This window comes from Xiphophorus hellerii, chromosome 9 (assembly GCF_003331165.1).
Source record: "Xiphophorus hellerii strain 12219 chromosome 9, Xiphophorus_hellerii-4.1, whole genome shotgun sequence".
Lineage (NCBI taxonomy): Eukaryota > Metazoa > Chordata > Actinopteri > Cyprinodontiformes > Poeciliidae > Xiphophorus > Xiphophorus hellerii.
In genome coordinates this window covers 18,519,070-18,540,326 of record NC_045680.1, presented here as the reverse complement: position 1 = coordinate 18,540,326, position 21,257 = coordinate 18,519,070, and the positions used below count along the sequence as shown (strand labels likewise).

The window sequence follows — 21,257 nt, the reverse complement described above, 5'->3', positions numbered from 1 at the left end:
GTGACATTAGGAAACACCGGCCGGGACGTTACGCACAGAACTGACGCACGCAGTATAAATCCCGGTTTTCTGACGTCAGCGGCCTCTTCCCTGCCTATGCCCTCGTGAGGTGGGCAGTGTAAAAATTTCTTGTCTCTTTTCTCCACCAAGAGAATCCAAGACCATCCGTCAAAATGGTGAGTTTGTACAACTTCTACGAGCTAACAGTATGTCGTCGGCAGTCCTACATATACTCCGCGATCATATTTTTGCTAACGCTTCAGCATTTTAAGGATATGTAGCAAACATTTTGTGTGATAACGTTCTGGCCAAAATGGCCCCCATTTTGTAACTTGTCGCTAGCCTGAAATGTTTCTAGCAAGAGACTTATCCTATTTCAAAATAGTAGTGTACTTGGCGATGTTAAGTTATTCGTAACACTCTTGGCAGTAGTCGTATAAAACGTAGCTCTTATAATGGCCTCAAATCTGCGGCACTGATGTGTAACTTTGGTGTCGGCTTTTTTGAGCTAATGCTAACCGTTCAAAAAAAGGGTTACATAGTTTCTATTGTACCGGAAGAACGGTGATCAGATGTAAGTTTTATTATTTTTTAAACCGATGAAGCTTGGATCGAGTGTTTCAAACGTGCGTAATAAGCTGTTTAGTGCTTAAAGATGAACTTGCCGGTATTTTCGTACTGCCACCATTAGCATTTAGCTCAGTCTCAAAGTCCGTACACGTGGCCTAGAAATGCCGACGTATTATGCCAGCTGTCAATTATTCGAAGGGCGTGTAATAGCAAATATGTCCTAAACTGTCACTAGAGGCACTAATGTGTTATTACAGTCAACAAAAGTCCACAAATCCTTATTAGAAGCGGTTAAGCAAGACTCGGGACATGGACAACAATAACGTCATCTTTGATTATGGCGGAAACCGAACGCCCAGGGTGGAACTGCAGCACAGTCTGTTCACTTAGATCAGCAGCAAAAAAAATCCTGTAATCACTGTTGGCAGATAAACTTTATTATATGTCAATGCATTTTTTTCCCAGTAGTTTCCTATATCTTTGATCAAAATAAAGATTGGCAAGTCATTAACTTTTAGCAATAGTTCATGAGGTCTCCATTTTAAAGTTTTTTTTTCATCATGTTGAAAATGTCAGGTTTTCAGCAAGAATTAAATAGTGAAAACAAAAACTTTAAGATATCATTCTTAATTTACCCCTAGAAAAAAATTATTAAATTCTCATTTTTGATTTTGAATTTTCTAAACTCACTTTAATCTTCACAGGTGAACTTTACCGTAGACCAGATCCGTGCCATCATGGACAAAAAGGCCAACATTCGTAACATGTCCGTGATTGCGCACGTCGACCATGGAAAGTCCACGCTGACGGATTCGCTGGTGTCCAAAGCTGGCATCATTGCCTCAGCTCGTGCTGGAGAGACACGTTTCACCGACACCCGCAAAGATGAGCAGGAACGTTGCATTACCATCAAGTCTACGTAAGTCTAGTGGATCATTCACATGTTCCCACAGCAATGGGGGCATTTATTGGTCAGTTCTTTCTTTTTTTTTTTAGTAGGGTGGTAAACCAATAAATTATCCCTAATTTCCTTAATTTGGTAAAATCGGCTGATACTTTATATTATCCACCGATCTTGCTTACCTACGCAAAGGTCTAAAAATCAACCACTGTCCTCTTTTGCTGTGCCATGAGAGAAGTTTGACTGACAGACCCGCTGTCCAGGTTGTCTGTACGTTTGCAGTTAGTCACCCCACTGTTGCTAACTCTGCAACTTTCTTGCTGTATTTATCAACATTTCAGACAAAGGAAGTTGAGTCAGCAGGTTAGACTAATTAAAGATCTGTAATAACCCAGAAAATTGCAATTGGTGTACCCTTACGTTTTACTTTAATGTTTTATTCTTCATATGACATGGGTAATTGTTTGCTCACTGCCACTTTACCCTATTTATCTGCAGAGCCATCTCCATGTACTACGAGCTAAGTGAAAACGACCTGGCCTTCATCAAGCAGAGCAGGGATGGTTCTGGATTCTTGATCAACCTGATCGACTCACCTGGGCATGTTGACTTCTCCTCTGAGGTGACAGCTGCCCTCCGTGTTACTGACGGAGCGCTCGTTGTTGTCGACTGCGTGTCAGGTAAGGACATCCTGTCAGGACCTCATGCTAACATAAATGTTGGATGTTAAAAGTTTTTCATTATGATCCATTCATAAAATGTCTGCACATTGTGTTAGAACTGTAAATAATTGGCTATCATACATGTTTTTTGTTTGACTTGACCAGTAACAGAAGTAGAAGCACTAAGGAGTCTTTGGAAAAAAAAACTAAAAAAAGCTTTTGGATTCCTATATCTGAATATCCTTTTGTAATTTTCCTTTTTCCACTGAAGTGCTGACCCAAACTAGAACTTTTAAAATATCTGAAGCATGTTGTTTGCATTTCTAATTATTTTATGTAGTCCAAGTTGACGCTGTGCTGTCATTTTCTTAGCTTACATTTAATTTTGATAGCAAAGCTTGTGTAGATTCCAATTGGCTTGAGCCAGCATTTCTCTTGCATTTGCTCATTTTTGTGTTGAATATGTACAAATTTAACAGAAATGGATAACTGTTGACCTGTTTATTCCAGGTGTGTGTGTGCAGACTGAGACTGTGCTTCGCCAGGCCATCTGTGAGCGAATTAAGCCAGTCCTGATGATGAACAAGATGGACCGTGCCTTGCTGGAGTTGCAGCTGGAGCCTGAAGACCTTTACCAGACTTTCCAGCGTATTGTTGAGTCAGTCAATGTAATCATTTCCACTTACGGCGAGGATGAAAATGGACCAATGGGAAACATAATGGTAAGAATCTATTTATTTTATAACTTTAATAGAAAAAATTGTGGCCCAGCTATGAACTTGAAACCCTAATGTTCTTGTCTTCGCTAGGTTGACCCAGTCATCGGTACTGTTGGCTTTGGTTCGGGTCTCCATGGTTGGGCTTTCACCCTGAAGCAGTTTGCAGAGATGTATGCAGCCAAGTTTGCTGCCAAAGGCAACACCCAGATGACAGCACAGGAGCGCTGCAAGAAGGTGGAGGACATGATGAAGAAGCTGTGGGGTGACAGGTAAGTTTCAAACATTGCTCCGATTTCCCATTATGAACATGTGACAGGCTGTTGCTGACAAATACACCATATGTTGTAGGTACTACGACACGGAAAATGGCAAATTTGTCAAGTCTTCTATTACTGCTGATGGCAAAAGGTGCTCTCGTACCTTCTGCGCTCTTGTCCTCGACCCCATCTTCAAGGTAAAAACACTAAGTTTAAAGTAAACATGAGCATTTTTGAAGGTTTGTAGATTTTTAAAATGTTGTGTAACTAGATTATATCTTCATATACCTGCAAGTGATGATTTTACTTATTCTTCACTTTGACCTGACCAATAGTGATGATAATCTTAAGCCTGAGCAGGTGTTGCATGCACTGATGCTATGATCATTCTCATATTTGCCTGTTTAACATGAATTAAACCTTCTGCTAGGTGTTTGATGCCATCATGAACTTCAAGAAAGAGGAGACTGCTAAGCTGATCCAGAAAATGGACATCAAGTTGGATGCTGAAGACAAGGACAAGGAGGGCAAGCCCCTTCTCAAGGCTGTGATGCGCCGCTGGTTGCCTGCTGGAGAAGCCCTCTTGCAGATGATCACCATCCACCTCCCCTCCCCTGTCACGGCCCAGAAGTACCGCTGTGAGCTGCTCTATGAAGGCCCTGGAGATGATGAAGCTGCAATGGGTAAGCAACAAGTTATTACCCTTTTATTCACCATATGGGTAACCACTGCCTATATTATAGTAAGACTGCAGTAAATAAGTTAAATTTTTCTCTCTTTTTTTCTTTTAATCATTTTGGTGTCCTCTAATTCACTCATAAATTTTGCAACCAGGTATCAAGAACTGCGACCCCAAGGCTCCTCTTATGATGTACATCTCAAAGATGGTACCCACCAGCGACAAGGGACGCTTCTATGCATTCGGCCGTGTCTTCTCTGGATCCGTTTCCACTGGACTCAAAGTGCGCATCATGGGACCAAACTTTGTTCCAGGAAAGAAGGAGGATCTCTATTTGAAGCCTATTCAGAGGTTAGTATCACATTCTGGTGTGCTCATCATTCATGAATAAAAGCAAGTGGCCATGTGAATTATGCCTCTTCTAATACTCTTTTAGGACCATTTTGATGATGGGGCGCTACGTTGAGCCCATCGAAGATGTGCCTTGTGGTAACATTGTGGGTCTGGTTGGAGTGGACCAATACCTCGTCAAAACCGGAACAATCACCACCTTTGAGCAGGCGCACAACATGAGAGTGATGAAGTTCAGCGTAAGCCCTGTTGTGAGAGTTGCTGTGGAGGCCAAGAACCCTGCAGACCTGCCCAAGCTGGTGGAGGGTCTGAAGCGCCTGTCAAAGTCCGATCCTATGGTGCAGTGCATCATTGAGGAGTCTGGAGAGCACATTGTTGCTGGTGCTGGAGAACTGCATCTGGAGATCTGTCTTAAAGATTTGGAGGAAGATCATGCTTGCATTCCAATCAAGGTAATAAACTTAAATAATTATTAAATTATTTAAGTTTATTTATTTTTATTGGCTCAATTTTTTGATATTAAAGAGCTAACGTGATCTGTTCTCCTCAGAAATCTGATCCAGTGGTGTCCTACAGAGAAACTGTCAGCGAGGAATCAGAGGTGATGTGTTTGTCCAAGTCACCAAACAAACACAACCGTCTGTTCATGAAGGCCCGTCCCTTCCAAGAGGGCCTGGCAGAGGACATCGAGAAAGGTGATGTCACGCACCGCCAAGAGCTCAAGGCCCGCGCCCGTTACCTCGCTGACAAGTACGAGTGGGATGTCGGTGAAGCCAGGAAGATCTGGTGCTTTGGACCTGATGGAAATGGACCCAACCTGCTGGTGGATGTCACTAAGGGAGTGCAGTACCTTAATGAGATCAAGGATAGCGTTGTGGCTGGTTTCCAGTGGGCAGCCAAGGAGGTGAGGGCCAATAAATGCATTGCAGTCTCATTGCCATTTCAGGAGATCAGTTCTGGATTTATAAATCTTATGTTTTCATAGGGAGTACTCTGTGAAGAGAACATGCGCGCCATTCGCTTCGACATCCATGATGTGACCCTGCACACAGATGCAATTCACCGTGGAGGTGGTCAGATCATCCCCACCGCCCGCAGAGCTCTGTATGCCTGTGAGCTTACAGCAAGTCCCAGACTCATGGAGCCAGTCTACCTGGTGGAGATCCAGGTGAGAGTCACTGGGAAAACAACTTTGTTTTATTTTTCTGCAGCTGAATCAAAATTTTATTCATAAATCAATGGTGGTTGTTTAAAGGTATTGATAGTCATTTCTTGATATGGAATTTTCATATTTTTTCATTTAAAGTGCCCTGAAACCGCAATGGGTGGAATCTACGGTGTGCTGACCAGGAGACGTGGTCATGTGTTTGAGGAGTCCAGGGTAATGGGAACACCTATGTACGTCATCAAAGCCTACCTGCCTGTCATGGAGTCATTTGGTAAGTTTTGTGTAATTGTTTTTAATTCAGCAATTTCATATGTTTGGCAACTTGCATGGCACAATTTAACAAATAGTAAAAAGAGAACTCAATTTCTAGTCTGCTAAAGTAATTGGGCTTGTGACAAGAGAATGAAATTTGCAGAGATGTTGTTCTACAAGAACTAGCACTGCAAATTAAATGTTGCATTGCAATTGCTTCATAAGAGCATTCCAATGCATTTCCCCCCCCCCAACAAGTAAAATCATTTATTTAGCATTACATTTGCTTTTTCCTCATATTTTCGTTCACATGCTTGAATGAGGTATCCGTTTCTGTTTTCAGGCTTCACAGCAGACCTTCGTTCCAACACCGGTGGCCAGGCCTTCCCACAGTGTGTGTTTGACCACTGGCAGATCCTTCCTGGAAACCCCTTGGAGGCCACAACCAAGCCTGGCATCGTTGTCCTCGAGACACGCAAACGCAAGGGTCTCAAAGAAGGTGTTCCAGCATTGGACAACTACCTGGACAAATTGTAATGGCCTGGACCCGTCCCGCTCGACTTTCGTCTCATTCCTCTCTACCCACCAAATTTAAGTCTATATTGTGGGACCGAACTGTACAGAACAGTGAGCACCAATGTTTGCCAAAAGGAACGACCATAATAAAGAAATGACCACAAAAAATTGTAAACGATAAATAAAAGTAAATAAAAACCTGAAACTTGTTTATTTCTTTCTGTAAGAACATGTGGATTATTGGTTATTCGTGCAATTAATGAGAGTTTGGAATGAACTTATAATTGATTTTCATGTTGGAAATGCTCAGTCTATTAGCAGGGTTTAATAGAAAAAAGCAAACTATATATTTAAAGGTGCTATTGGTTTTAATTAGTTTTAATTCTTCACAGTTCTAGGTCAAATTTTTCAATTATAAATATGGAAGAGATTTGACCTAAAACTTGTAGAAAGCATGCATTTTGTTTTAGAAAACAATTAGGTAGAGATAGTGCCGGTAATACTTTAAAGAAATAAGTGTCTTGTGAAAGTTGCCTGCGTTCTAGTATTTTAAGATGGGGGAGACATGCTTGATATATAGGAAGACTTATTTAAAAAAATATTGAATTCCCATCTAATTCAAAAGGTACTTGCGGGTAAGTTGATTGATCTTGAAAACTACTGCTACAATCGGTACTATCGAAATTGCTTTTAAACGGTGAAAACAAATGTTCTGCTTAGGAACTCGAGTAACCACAAACCAGTATTCAAATGGGCACTTGAATATGAGAAACCTTTGTATATTTGTTCTTGATTTAGCTCCAAAAGAAGTCTTAACAGTAATTTATCATGTTTTTTTTATTAACTCCCCTTTTCTATAAAACGTCAAAATGGCCGACTTTGTCTTGTAAAAGCAAACTGTTGGGACAAGTTTTAAAAGGTAAAATACAAATAATTTTAACCCTTACTTGAACAGTTGGCTGAGTGGTTCATAGAAGTCCAATATGGTAACTAGGAATGAAAATGTTTGTACGGCGTTGCTTCCTTATGCGTAAGATTTTGCGTCAGATAACCACAACATTCAGAGGAAAGCTTATTAAACCTGCATTATGTTCCGTAAGCCAGTGCATACTGGTTATGATGCAAACAGAGGGGGTGGGTTTTTCAACCAACCAGCCAATCGCGAGTCTCGATATCAGCCAATCAGAAGGCAGAAACACTTCTCTTCCTGTTTGGCCGAGGGACACATATTATCGGGTGAGAAATAAACGCTTATTGAAAAAGTATTAGAAAATTTCATATAAAGAAAAATCTTACTTTTTTGTGTCATCAGTATTTATTCCACACATAACTATTGTTTTTTTCCGATGGAAATTTGATCCTTTTAGCTTTCCTTTTTGTGTTAATTTTGCTCATCTTGTGTGTGCGTGTGTGACTCCGACCAGTAAACGTTAGCCATAACGATCTGCTAGCAGGCAGGTTAGCTTTAAAAGCGCTGCTCCTGATTGGCAATTATTGCTAATTTTTATGCTTTCCTCATTTTCGTTCTTACTAATACGTGTTTCTACAGAATCACCCTGACTCTGTTCCACTCTCTCATAGCAAGTGGCGTGGAAAGAGATGATGGGGGGAATTAAACAAGAGCAGAGTGATGCATCTCAGCAGCCCAAAGCTTCACACACAGTGGACCAACAAGAGGAGGTGGGTGCTACTGCAGAGAAAAACAACAAACGGATAAAAACATAGCTACAGATATAAATATGTGCACACAGCAGCAAAGATCTGTGTTATGATTTCTATTTTATGTTGAAAAATTCATTTAATACAAATGAAACATAAAAACAAAAAAAAACATTTTTTTAAAATTCACAAAATGTAATTTTAAGCATGCAATTTCTGATGAGGAATAAATTAAGACATTTATTTTCACTTAAAATGCCTAAAATTGCACATAGGCTAACCAGATCAGGTGCACATGGTGAGAAAATCATTAATCATTACTCAAACTAATATTGATGAAGATGTTATGTTGCACAGTTTAAACTGTCATACAGAAGAAAGTAAGTTTTCATCCAGTATTTTCTTTGTTGTTGCATAGGTACATAATTTAAAGCCTAGTTTTTTGTTTGTTTGTTTTGCTTTGTTTTTCTCTGCAGCCAAAGAAACGTGGTTGGCCAAAAGGAAAGAAAAGAAAGAAGGTTCTACCTAATGGTCCTAAGGCCCCCGTGACAGGATATGTCCGCTTCTTAAATGAGCGACGAGAAGTTATGAGAGCCCGATATCCCGACTTACCTTTTCCAGAGATCACAAAGAGACTCGGAGCAGAGTGGACACGATTAGCCCAAAATGACAAACAGGTTGTTATTATTTATGTTTGTTCATTTTTTTTTTCTGTCTTTAAACGTTCATGATTATCTATGAAAATGTAGTTTTGTCCAGGAGAAACTCTTAGCTTTTTGACACAATAATTCGGAATTGTGTGATTACTGACAGCGCTACCTTGACGAGGCGGAGCGAGAGAAGATGCAGTACGCCCAGGAGCTGAAGGAATACCAGCAGACTGAGGCCTTCCACATCACCAGTGCCAAGATACATGACAAGAAGATTAAAAAGGGTAACAGCAGATCTCAAATTCTTAAAGCCTTTATCTGTGCTTTGAAAAAAACACGTATAATGCTAATTTCTTTTTCTTTTCTTTTTTTTTCAGAAGACAGTCCATCAGTTGTTGTCAGTTCTGGCTCAGGATCGTCTTTAACAAAGGTGGGCGACCTTTGTGTAGTTTAATATTTATTTCATATATGTTGCAAAGCCAAGTTGTCAGTCGGTGTTTTATTTTTGTTTCAGACTGTTGACCTCTCAAGCAGATTTGACATTCCAATTTTCACAGAAGAGTTTCTTGATCAAAATAAAGGTGATAGATATTGAAACACTTTGATAGGTACCAAAACCTTTCCTGGTTTTTAGCTTGTGTGGAAAGGTGATGCTTAATACTGGCAAAACTTTGCCTCTGTGTTTCTAGCTCGGGAAGCTGAGTTGCGGCGGCTTCGGAAGACGAACATTGAGTTCGAAGAGCAGAACGCTGTGCTGCAGCGTCACATCAACGACATGAACACTGCTAAAGAACGCCTGGAGGCTGAACTAGGGCAGGATGAGAAGCGTACTCAGGCTCTTCACCAACACCTGCTGGCCATTAAACACACACTGGTCAACAGTTTGTCAACAGTCCCTCTGCCAGGTCAAAAGCTATTTTCTTTTTATCTTTCAATTTAATTAAACCTCAAATCCTGTGATTTCATTGTAAGACGATTAAGTAAAATAAAATGAAAACATGGACATTTATGTGAACTGTTTTGAATGCCTCAACAGGTACAGGGGAGACGGCGTCTCTTGGTAATCTCGACTCATACCTGAGTCGACTCAGTGGAGTCCTAGAGGGGAATCCTCAGAAACACCGCGCCCTGCTCAGCCAACTTCACGAGGTCTTTTCTCATCTCGACAGGTAAATATTACATCCCGGTCAGTTTGACGCATTGCAGAAATACTCAAACTCGTATGTTTTAGTGCATTCACTCTAATCCAGTACATCTTTTCCTTTGCCCATAGATAGAATTGTATGTTTAGCTGTACACTTTGACATTTGAGAGCACAAACTTTTTAAAGTTGAGGGTTTTTTTTTTTATTGTACATTGAAAAAACTATTTCACAAGATAAAGATGCAAATGGGTGCAACAGAAAGAGAATTCTGCCTGAAATGTATTCCTAAATAGGTTTATTTAATACAGTAACTCACAAAAATATTCCTACCTTTTGAACTTTGCCGGATTTGATCATGTCCCAACCACAAACTTATGCATTTTATGATACTGATCCACAAATGGCAGCATGTTGTTATGAACTGAAAGGAGTAAAACATGGTTTTGTTCAACTTTTATACAGCATTTTTAGAAATGTTGTGTGAATATGCATTCAGCCTCCCTAAATTCAACTTTGTAAGATCACCTCTACTGCAGCTGCAAAATCTTTGTCTCTGCTAGCTTCCCACATCTTAGGATTAAAATTGACGTTTTGAGGGTACTGTACAGAATGCACATGGTTTTAGGGATATGAAGATGTTTGCAAGACACTGTAAATATTTTCAAAGCATATATTTTACGGTTCTGCTATAATTATTGCCTCTATGTTATTTGTCAGCGAGAAGTTATGAGGAAACTCCGACCATCTATGCCTCATCAGAACACATGACCATATAATAATCCACATCAGTTCCTTTTCAACAGAGCATGTGGGTTGGATCACATCTGCAAAGGAAATGGTACAAAATCTTCTGAACAACCCATATGACTCATGTCTATTGTTTATGAGTACATGAATTCTGTGTGACATGAGCTCCTGCGCATGTTTTATTCCGAATGTGAATCTGTGTGGCAGCATGCATGTATTTCTTCATAGACTAGTTTTCCCCCGAACTGCCCTATAACTGGACAAATAAAGTTGACTCTAATTATGTTTTATAGCATTTTATCAGCAGTTATCCACAGGCTCATGGTAAATCCATTTCAGCATGTATATAATTGTTTATATTTTCTCTGGAATGCTTTGGCGAAAGAAAAAAGGAGCGGCAGGGCTAAATCTTGAATGCTGGGGTATAAAATGTTGTACTTTTGACATTGCCAGGTCGTGGGATGAACATGTTGTTTTAAAATTGTGTCAGAACATGGTATGTTTGTGCAGTGTGTTTGTATTTTTTACAGATGTCCAATAAATCATCTTGAACACATTGTTTTCAAATAAAGGGTTTGATAGATGTTTCTTTTTGTTGTTGTTTTCTATCTGTGAAAGTGTACAGGCAGAAGTTTGAATCACATCCATGAATAGCTGCTGCAGCTGCATACCACAACGTTTAAAAAGTCTGACTAGGATTTAGGTGAAATAGGGAGAAAAACTGCCCTGTTGCAAAACGCAAGTGGACCAGCAGAGGGGGATGTTGACCCTTGCATGGGATTTATTTGAGCTTGGATTTGGCCTTTGTTTTTTGTTTGTTTTTAATTATTGTAAACGACAGGATAATTTCCTGTTGAGTGATCTGACATGGTTCTGGTTTTCAGAACCATGACAAGTAATTTTTAGATAAATGCAATTCCAGATAAATAAGACATAGTATATTCTTTAAAGTTAACTTTGGGAGTTTGAAATTGTCAGTGTCGGGGTCTTGGAATTTAGAACATATTTAAAAATCAAGATTTAGCAAACAATCATTTCTGAGATGTTTTATCTAAATACTTTTTAAGATTGCCGATAAGTCGACAGAGTAATGTAATGTGATAGTGTAAAATATTAGCCGTTATAAATGTTTAGCATTATTTTGTAACTAACATGAACCCGTGGGAGCCAGTACAATTATTTTCTTATTTAGCAAAGTTTTTATTTTTTGACTTTCTTCATGTCATAATATTCCCAAAGATACCTCTGAAGACAGAAGTGTTTAAACTGAGATTAAATTACTTATGCATTTAATGTATTTACAAATTAGGTAACTTTTGATGGCAATGGTATTACTTAGGGGGTGTCAGCTCAAAAGACGCGGAATACAAGTATAGATCACATATTTATTATTCAACTAGATTTTAAGAGCTCGTAATGTGGCGAGCCCCACACCATCGCCATGCGCTCTGACGTCACCGCTGTCCGCGCAGCTGGTGGTGCTGAAGCTGAACAAGATGGCTGTTTGCTGGGGACCGGAGAGCTGAGGGAGAGCGGGAGGTGTGGAAAGAGGCGCTAAGAAACGGGGAAAGAAAGGGCTGCGACGCCGGCGTTCCCTATCGGAGTGAGAGGACGGTCGACGGTTTGTTTATTTTTCTTTCTTTCTTTTCTTTTTTTTTTTTTTTTTTTGCCGGCTGTCACGAAGACAGTCGGGCTCCGCTGCCGCTGCTAACCAGCGACGCCTGGCTTCACCCATCTCCAGCCCAGCCGCTCATCGTTCCCGGGCTGCCTGCAGCACAGATTAACACTGCCAATTAGGAAACTGGTGAAGAAGCTGGAGTCTGGACTAAAGGAGCGCATAAGAAATGTCATTGCTGTGTGTTGGAGGTAAGACAAACCTAACAGTGTATGCATTGGCACGATGTACTGTCAGTTTCTTTGACCAGCTGGTCTGAGCAGCTCCAAGGAGAATCTTGAGGTTTATTGAAGAAAGTAAGTTAAAAATTCAGTCACCTGCATTAAAAATATTCTTAGTGGAAAAATGGTGTGGAATAAATGCTAAATGGTAGTGTATATTTCTAATAATATATTTGGTTAGTGCACAACAATTGACCTAAAGAAAGTATTTAATAATGTGGAGTCTAATGAGCCCTTAGGCGGATATTACAGAACCTGGCACTCCTACAACCGGATCGATATTACAGATTAGTCCAGGTGTGTGCTCTTGGCAACCTCTGTCAAATATAGTAAATCAAGATGTAATCTACTTTTAGCTTTGTAAATTGTTTTGCTAAAAGAAAAACAGGTGGCATCTTTACTGCTTTCCTTGATTTTAAAATGTATTTGGTAGATACCCTACTAGAAAATAATAATAAAAAAGAACATCTGGTTATGTTCATGGCAACCAGTTCTTGCAATGTAGCTAATGTGAAATAAATTGTTAATCTTTTTTTAATTACATTTTACAAATATGTGTTTGAAATTTTATCTTATATGCTGTATTTCCCTGGATGTAGAGTGGATCCCAAAAGAGATCCAGTCCTTTAACCCTTTCATGCATAGTGGTCACTACAGTGGACAGCTATCTAAAAGCCATTTTCTTGTGCTTCCTGTGGATTTTTATGTTATAAATGCACACAGACCACTGAAGTGGACACTAATGCATCATAAAATATACCATCAACTACTGGCCATCAGCTGCAAATGCAAGAAATTATTTTTGTTAAATACAATATGGCCGACAGACAAAAAAGCATGAGAACCGACCCGGTCCCTCCTTCTACTGTAGACGACTCTTGCAAGTAAAAGAAATATTGTGACATCAGATAACCCCTAAGGAACAATACTACTGATGTATTTTTCAAATAACAACTTTGTATTTGGACAAAATTACAATTGATCACATAAAAAAAAAAAAATTTAAAAAAAATTATTTTTACAAAAAAATGTTCCTACCTTTTTTATGCCTTAAGAAAAGAATTTTAAAAAATGGAAAAAAAATTCTGACACAAAGGATCATAATTCATGCATCAGAGGGTTAAGGTTGTGGATTTAGGTGTGATTTAATGACAGCTATTGGTTTTCCTTTTGCACCCTTTTTATGTGGACCTGTAGAGGTTGGGTAGAAAATCTATGTAATCGCTCTGCTTGATAAAATTGTTGTCTGATAAGAGCTAAATCGATGCCTATTAAGTTGATGTTGGGTGCCATGTGGAAGACTCGCAAAAAATTCCTCTTAGGGCACAAAAAGATTAGTTGTTAGTTGTTAATGTGTTTGTGATACAAGAGTCAAATGATAAGGGGGCATGAAGAATCTCATCGTGCACAGTCGGCTACTTTCTGCAGAATCAATAGCTTCAGACCTCCAAACTTCATGCAAGCATCAGATTAGTTCAAGAACAGTGCTTCATAAAATGGCTTTCCATGGCGGAGCAGCTGCATCCAAGCAGCACTGGACTCTAGAGCATTAGGGATGAGTTCTCTGGAGTGATGAATTATGTCTCTCTAGTGGCAGCCCAGTGCCGAGTCTGCGTTTGGCGATTGCCATGAGTATGGTACTTGCCTCACTGCATTGTATTAAGTGTAAAGTTTGGTGCCAGGGTGAATATGATATGTGGCTGTTTTTTGTTTTTTTTAATTTAATATTCAGTAGTAGTCACGTCAATTTTGCATCAGTTGAAAAAATTCACAGGATTGTTTACATTGCCAACACTTTTAATAACAAGTTATATGTACAAAGCCCTGCACATGTATTGGTGTCTCTGGTAAAAGCTGTTGTAGGACATGGTAATAGCAGCGTCACTTTTTGGTACCTTAGGTATCTTATTATGGATCTGCCTGGGCATGGATAACTTGAATATATTAGTGAATTGTGAATTCATAAATGATGAAAAGCGTTCTCAATCTGCCCATGAACTAACACTGGATCATCCAGCAAAGCAAGACATTAGTCAAATTAAGCATTTATATTTGGTATGTCAAAACCTGATCTAAAAAAAGATGTTTACCCTTTAAACTGCAAAACGCCTGAGAATTGAAGCTATTTGGTGCAGAAGAATGTATTCCAACAAGCATAACAGGGCTACCAAAGGGTAACGTATTTTTTGCCTCTCAGTTATAAATTATTGGATTATTTTTTCTGATCATGCTTAAGGTTTGACAGTTTCAACCCTTCATAATAGGTACTTTATCCTCAAATATGTGCACATAGTACGGGGCTCAATGACGTATAAGGATTTCCACCAGGCTAAAATAAAAATTTTAAAAATATGTATACCCATTGCAATTGCTAGAACATTTGAAATGTTGAGCACATATAAATCATAATTTCACTTTAAAATTATGCCTTTTCAGAGGTTTTTTATCAATATGATTTGGCTTTGGTCTTAAAAGTGTCATGTGGTGCGACCGTGATTTATCTTAAAATAAGATATATTCCATGATGTATTAAACATTTGTTTTATAAGTTTCCATTTATTTAAGGTGTTTAGAAATAAAGTTTATAAATTTCTTTACTTTTTTCTGGAAATTATGACATTTTTTCCCCCCAAAAAACTGTAAAATTCCATTTATAACAGACTTGACCACTATTTTTCTTCACCATTTCATCAAACTGTGATAAAATATATATATATATACCATTCACTTGAGAATACTGTCTTAGTGATTCATATTTCTGCTCCAGAAACTAGATATTATTTTTTAAATTTAATAGAGTTGCTTCGTTAAGTGGTCGCACCACATGATGTATGGTCGCACCAAATGACTCATATAATAAATGTAGACCAATAAACAGGTCAAAATCTTTTTATTGCATACAAATATAATAACATCCAGTAACAGTTACAAAAACAAGTTTTTTGTGTCTAAAATTGGTGTCTAAATTAAACACACCAATTTAATTTACATAAAAATACAGGCAGTAATAAACAACTTTGTAACATTTCAAACATTGCAAACATGCTTCTTTCAAATCTAAAAGATTTCAATGAACTTCAGACTATCATGTTACTGCTGGAGACTATAAAGTCTATTTGAACAAAGAGAAATGCTTATTTTCAAGCATTTGTAAACCTTTCCCAGTCTTGGATGTTCAACCTGGAACTCCGTGATGTTGCTGGCTCAGGTTCTGAAATGACAGCGTGTACATCTTTCTTGTAGTAAAAGATTACATCTGGAGTTCGTGGCCAGGTGAACATGTTCTTGCCATCAGACTGCTGCATGGTGCTCACTTGGACCTCTTCTCCTACATCTTGAAGTACCTGGCCCACATATGGTACCTCATCATAGCTCACAATCACAAACTTGCCACTTAAGTCTTGAAGACTGGCTTGTTCCTTTGATGGTTCAGGACTGCTTGGTGCAGGTTCAATGAAACACATAGTTTCTCTCAGGTTGACTTTTACTGGCTGGTAACAGAGGCATGTTTTCATTACTGCATGCTTGCAGAAGCATGACACTTCTCTGTGACTGATCTGGGCTGTGCATGAAGACAAAACCTGGTGTATCTTCAAGGTTCCTTTCACAGCAGTTAAATTTTCTGGGATCAGCTCATCATACTTCTGTATGCTTTCATCGTTAATCCAGTGGTAAGTAATATTTGACCCAGATTTTTTGGCTAGCATCCCATACAAGTCCAGGGGTGTCTGCAGCTCACCACCACGTCTAACGTAGAGATCAGCATCCCTCTTTACAGCGCCACCAATGCCATCTGGGGCACCCTTTCCATGACACTTTTCTGAGTAGTTCCATGTCACGTGCTTGAACCCAGTCAGGAAAGGCACAGTACTAAGGAGGTAAAAGTTTGATTTGTTTCTATACTGTGTAACAGGTCCATCACTGATAATATGAAGAACTGTAATTTGTGGACTGGTTTCGCGAAGCTCTTTCAGTATGGGCTCCAAATGTGCCCACACTGCTCGCTCATCATGACGGAGGCTGTTTGACACTGTAGCATAAGATCTGGTGCTGTGGGCTTTGTAGAGGACAGCGGTGTGAATTGTGGCCTGTTTTCGGCTGCCTCCAAAATGATAAGACTGTATTTCTGTGCTCATCTTGCATGAGTAATTTTCAGAAAAGTCAATATGTAGAACAGCTTCTGATTCAGTCAGATTTTGTTTTAGGTCACGGAACTGCTCCGTTTGGTGGACCCAGTTAAACTGATGAATGGCAAGTGCTTCAAGCTTTTTCTGAAATAGTTCTTTTAAGTCCTGGATTGTTCCTGTATAGGTTTTTTTTAAAACATTTGCAAAGGTTTTCTCACCAGTTGTTGACGTAACCCTCTCCCACTGTTCCCAAGAAATCTCAGTGCAGTCTGTGTCAGGGAATTCAATTTCATCAAAGCAGCACTTTACACATACACGATCCATGCATGCTTTGCTTTTGGGGTCACATACGATCATTTTCAATAACTCTGAAACACTGCTGGTCTTCAGCAGTCCTCTTTTAAATAGTTTGCTTACTAAAAGATTAATATTTTCATGTTCCATACAAGCGCAGGTATCTCTATCCCTGGTCTTTGGTTCAGTGATAAAGAATGGACGTTTTCTTAAAAATTGCCTGTATGACAGGGAAAGATGTGGCTCCACCTCTGTTTGATACTGTGCATGGAGTTCAATGAGTGGTTTTGTTAAAACTCTTCTCTGCATTTTTTGTTTATTTTTGGTGATGGTGTCTCTCTTCCCTGATAGAAGACGACTATTTTCATCTCTGGTCAGAAAGTTGACAACTGCTTGCTTTCTCTGTGTTGACAGTTTTTTGGATCCCCTTGGCTTGAATTTTTCACTTACATTTGCTTTTTGTTTTGCCATAATTCTCTTTACATTTTTTCTAAATTTATCATTTAGTTGTTTCATCTTAATCATTTGTTTCTTTAGATGGGTGAGCTGTTTTTTCAGTTCATGTTTCTGTTTCTGCAGTGTTGCACAATATTTTTTTTGTGCTTTCTTTCTCTTTTTTGGAGTGGAGGACGTTGGTGGATTAAAACCTTGCTTAGTAAGGATGGGGTCTGTCACAGCTTGGTTGGCATTTTCGAGCTCTTGTGTTCTCTCAAAATCACCTAAGACAGGTGGAATATCCTCCATGGATGGCAGGGTTATATCTAAAACAGCATTTGCCATTTTCTTTCTTTTTCTGTACGTCTGGGATGCAGCCCTCCATTTCTCTCTTTGTTTCTTTCTCTCTGTTTGATGCATATCATCTGACTTTATATGATCTTTCCTTGTTGCTTTCTTCTTTGATAACTCTCTCTTCTCCTAGCTAGGTATTCCTCCCTTGCCACAGGGTCAGCATTAACACGCTGCCTATGACGAGCAGTTTTTGCTTGACTTGAGAGTGGCATCTAGTAAAATAGATGAAAACAAATGACAAAATACATGCTGTAAGTACCCCTGTCAAGTTATATGTTCCATTGTATTTTCATGATATTGTTCAAAATGATTAAAACCTATTCTGGAAATAATATTAAAAAAATAAAAGCACAAAAACTACCCTACAAAAGCATAAAAGTGTCATTACAAACACAATACAACGGTCGCACCACATGACACTACTTGGTCGCACCAAATGATATTTTCATGTTCAGTCAACATTAACAAGCAAATAATTAGCCTCCTTAAAAAACAAGCTAGCTTCCAACACAAGGCTAATATGAAATTAATATTTAAAATAGATATTTGTAGGAATATTTACTTATTAATAGTATTTTTGAGGTTACACTACATGATATCCAAATATGGACACTACATACCTACTGCTAAAACTGATACTTTTTATCAAATTTGAAAAAAGTAACAAACCTCTTTGCTGGCTCAGGGGGTTCTTGGCAGAATGTTGGCTGATGCAACTTCCTGTTTGTGGCTGGAATTCAAAATATAAGTCCAAAAATTGGAATTTCTTGACGGTCGCACCACATGACATTTTGCTAAATGGAGATTTTCGGACAAAGTTTGTTTAAATGTTATAATTGAATTATAACTAAAAATGCTCTGAAAATTTGTATAGGATGAAGAAAACACTTTGAAAATCATGCCAAATAGGAAAGAAAATATATTTGAACAGATTTAATGTTTTTTTTAAGACATTTTTGAAACAGTAATGGAGTTCGGACAGTCGCACCATATGACATTTTGACACTTTAAAGACCAAAAAAATGGCCAAAAAGAATAGTTTTTGGAAGGTTAAAGTAGGTGTATATGCAGGAGGTATATTAAATATCTGTGGTTTATTTTTATGCGCTTAAACCTATTTTTAAGTGTTAAAAGTAGAACTGGACAAAATAAATGGGCGTCTTGTCATTGAGCCACCTACATGTTGAGACTGAAGGTTCATTGGTGGTCCTGTATCTTCAGTGGTTCTTAAGATCAATATACACATTTCCTAGTTACTTTTTTGGGACCTGTTAGAAGGCCAGCAGCTATTTGTACATCAATAACATATGGGTTGATCCTGGGTGGGAGAATACTTGTGAAATAAGTGGGATAAGTCTCATGTCTTTTCCCACTTTTGCTCCAGTGGTCATGTAGTATTAGCTACTCAGAGTTGTTTACATCCCCTAATATGTCTTGTGTTGTTAAAAGTAATCTGTGAAATGATAAACTGTGTCATTGAGGCTGAGTAAGCGCATTTAAAGCTGTCAGCAGACCTGTTTGTGACACCCAGCTGCAAGATGGCAATGAACACATCAGAAAAATACAATGTATAGGACTAAGAAGCATCAGTTCCACAATGTCTCATTAATATCTATTTTATTAGTACATTTGTGTAGAAAGAGAATCTGATTTAAACATGATCATGGTATGACACCATGCCATCTATGTGGTGCTGGGGAAAGTTTATATAGACGCATCACTGAATATGAATATTTATTTGGAGTCTAGAGAAATTCGCTTAAATATGTTTATGAAACCTTTAGAGTCAATTTAATTCAAACTGTTTTCTGTATTTTAGTTCAATAAAGACAGAAACTATACACACTCCAACAAAACACTAGCTTCTTCTCCAACTAGTTCTAAATTTAGGAGCGTACTCATTTATTTCTCCTCAGTGAAGAATGAGAAAGGGAATCTTCTAATTGCTGTGGATGCAACTCAACACAATATGCAACACTCTCTTCTTCACTGTGTTGTAAACGCAGCAGTGTTGGTGTAGCCTTATGCCTGATAGCATGTACTCCTCCAACACCCCCCATCTACACCCGTACACACACGCACCCCTCTTCTCTCTTTCCAGCACCCCACTCCCCAGCCTTGTCACACTAGAGCGGTTATTTTTAGAGTTGAGGATGCAGCTCACTCTGACTGCATCCGTCGGCTCCACAGAGAGATTAATGGAGCACAAGCAAAAGAGATAGAAAGGAAGTGCATGTGCATACTCACCACATGGCAGGGGAAGCTTGCAGGAGTGAGTGATGGAGTGAGATGGAAAGGGCAATGACTGGATGAGGATAGGACGCTGTGCGAGAGGATTGGCAAGTGAGCCGCTAAGGTGCATCTGTTAATGACTGCTAGTATTCACATGCTTGTAAAATGTGAATTGACTGAATTAAGTCTTGCTTATCCTTCAGATGTGAATGCTTTGTTGGCGGGTTAACATCTGGAAGATGGTTTTCCTTTGAAGTTGGCTAAGAAGCGTATGCTTCACCACACCACCAGCTTTGGCACCTGACTCATGAATCAGAGCCATTGTTATGCCAGAGATAGGCATCATCCTGGAGGTTTGCTGGGGAAATGCTATTTTAAGAAACCTATTTGTCCCCAGTGATTATCGTTCCTGCTTTCACTGACTAAGAAAATGACTCAGAATGTGTTGCTTTGTCATTATCTGTCTTCAAGTCCAGTTTGTTTTTGCTTGACTGAACAAAAAGGATTTATATTTATTTACTACTATCCTGGACAGTTTGACTGACAGTTCTGTATTATTAAGTGATCCATAGTCAAACTAAAATTGCAATTTTATTTTCAAGATCTAGACAAGTAGGAAAAGTGGGAAATATGTTTTTTTAAAACTACTACTTATTTAATTTTTTTTTTGCCTGGACAGGGGAAATCTTGCTCTGTTCTCACAACACTCCATAAAAAACAGACATGGTCTCTATAATATGTCGCCTTTTGGTACATCTATTATGCAAAGCACTGGGTTTAATGATTTAGATGTATGTTAGTGGTCGACACACTGAGTGAGAACCCACAGAATTGCAAACACTCAAGTAGCAATAGTGGGTATTCCTAAGGTAGGAAAATGGTTAGCCACTGCAAAGACATGAGTAACAGTTTAATCTGCAGCCTCTCCACATGTTAGGTTCACGATGCTGCTCATACACTTCCAGACATCATCAGCTGTTCTATTTTTTCTTCATCATAAAATAATAGCACTGTAAGCAATTTACCTCCACATCATCAAACTTCCCCCAAAATTAACAGCTGATTTGTTGACATTTTAGCAATTATCAAAAACACACACCACAAGTGGGTTTTAGAATGGGTAAAGCAGGCTAAAATTAAACTTCTGATATGGAATGGCCTCAAAATTAAATATTATGAAGGCTAAATTATGCCTAAAATATATGCTTGTGCCAGGAAACTAACCAGTTAAGCTAAACTTGACCAAGTTTCCTGGCTGCTGTGCAGAGCTGTTATATGATGTATTAACAGTCTTTGGGATAGACATATAGTTTAAATCTATGTAAAAAAATGCCCTATTGTCTAGTGGAATAGGACAATTGCCTTTTTATTGCAGGGGTTTTTATGATATATCACTGTTGTATAATCAATTTTTTCTAGGGTATTTTCCAGCACAGATTAGAACAATCAGTTTACAAGAATTTATTGTAAAATCTACCACATTTTCTTTTGTACTTTGACAATAAAAGGGGTTAGCAAAATAAAAATAAAGTAAATGCAAAAATGTTGTTTCTAGAAAAGTGGAAGATTTTAAAATGGAAGATAAGCAAATTCCTTAATCACTGCCTGCTGTCATTCGCATATGTGCCAGGGAATATTTTACAA

General features: G+C 38.6%; 3 protein-coding genes and 1 non-coding gene across 14 annotated transcripts in view; all 4 read left to right on the top strand.

Annotated features, from left to right (window-relative positions):
* Positions 1–39: 39 nt before the first annotated feature.
* On the top strand, positions 40–6,284 carry LOC116725387 (elongation factor 2-like). Its single transcript, XM_032571399.1, has 13 exons — positions 40–176; positions 1,275–1,489; positions 1,970–2,151; positions 2,644–2,855; positions 2,943–3,121; positions 3,201–3,306; positions 3,540–3,792; positions 3,944–4,139; positions 4,225–4,591; positions 4,690–5,043; positions 5,125–5,307; positions 5,446–5,578; positions 5,903–6,284. The coding sequence occupies exons 1-13, from the start codon at positions 174–176 to the stop codon at positions 6,094–6,096; spliced, it is 2,577 nt and encodes an 858-aa protein (XP_032427290.1). The 5' UTR covers positions 40–173; the 3' UTR covers positions 6,097–6,284.
* LOC116726544 (small nucleolar RNA SNORD37) lies at positions 3,400–3,467 on the top strand. Its single transcript, XR_004340617.1, has one exon. It is a non-coding gene; the product is annotated as a small nucleolar RNA SNORD37 (small nucleolar RNA).
* An 893-nt stretch (positions 6,285–7,177) lies between the features above and the next one.
* Positions 7,178–10,863, top strand: hmg20b (high mobility group 20B). 2 transcript variants are annotated; one of them, XM_032571400.1, is made up of 9 exons: positions 7,178–7,311; positions 7,657–7,755; positions 8,211–8,411; positions 8,548–8,668; positions 8,762–8,814; positions 8,899–8,965; positions 9,074–9,289; positions 9,421–9,553; positions 10,246–10,863. In XM_032571400.1, exons 1-9 carry the CDS (start codon positions 7,192–7,194, stop codon positions 10,256–10,258), a joined length of 1,023 nt encoding a protein of 340 aa, XP_032427291.1. In that variant the 5' UTR covers positions 7,178–7,191; the 3' UTR covers positions 10,259–10,863. The 2 variants fall into 2 exon arrangements, with proteins under 2 accessions (XP_032427291.1, XP_032427292.1); XM_032571401.1 differs by having other exon boundaries at positions 7,284–7,311; positions 7,625–7,755.
* An 873-nt stretch (positions 10,864–11,736) lies between these two features.
* unc13a (unc-13 homolog A (C. elegans)) overlaps positions 11,737–21,257 on the top strand; it is a 51,075-nt gene continuing 41,554 nt past the window's right edge. For 5 of the 10 annotated variants that reach the window (XM_032571082.1, XM_032571076.1, XM_032571074.1 and 2 more), the window contains exon 1: positions 11,737–12,141. In XM_032571082.1, the coding sequence (XP_032426973.1) occupies positions 12,120–12,141 (22 nt within the window). In that variant the 5' untranslated portion in view covers positions 11,737–12,119. The remainder of the gene's footprint in view (positions 12,142–21,257) is intronic. The other 5 variants (XM_032571081.1, XM_032571079.1, XM_032571078.1 and 2 more) reach the window with 2 other exon arrangements.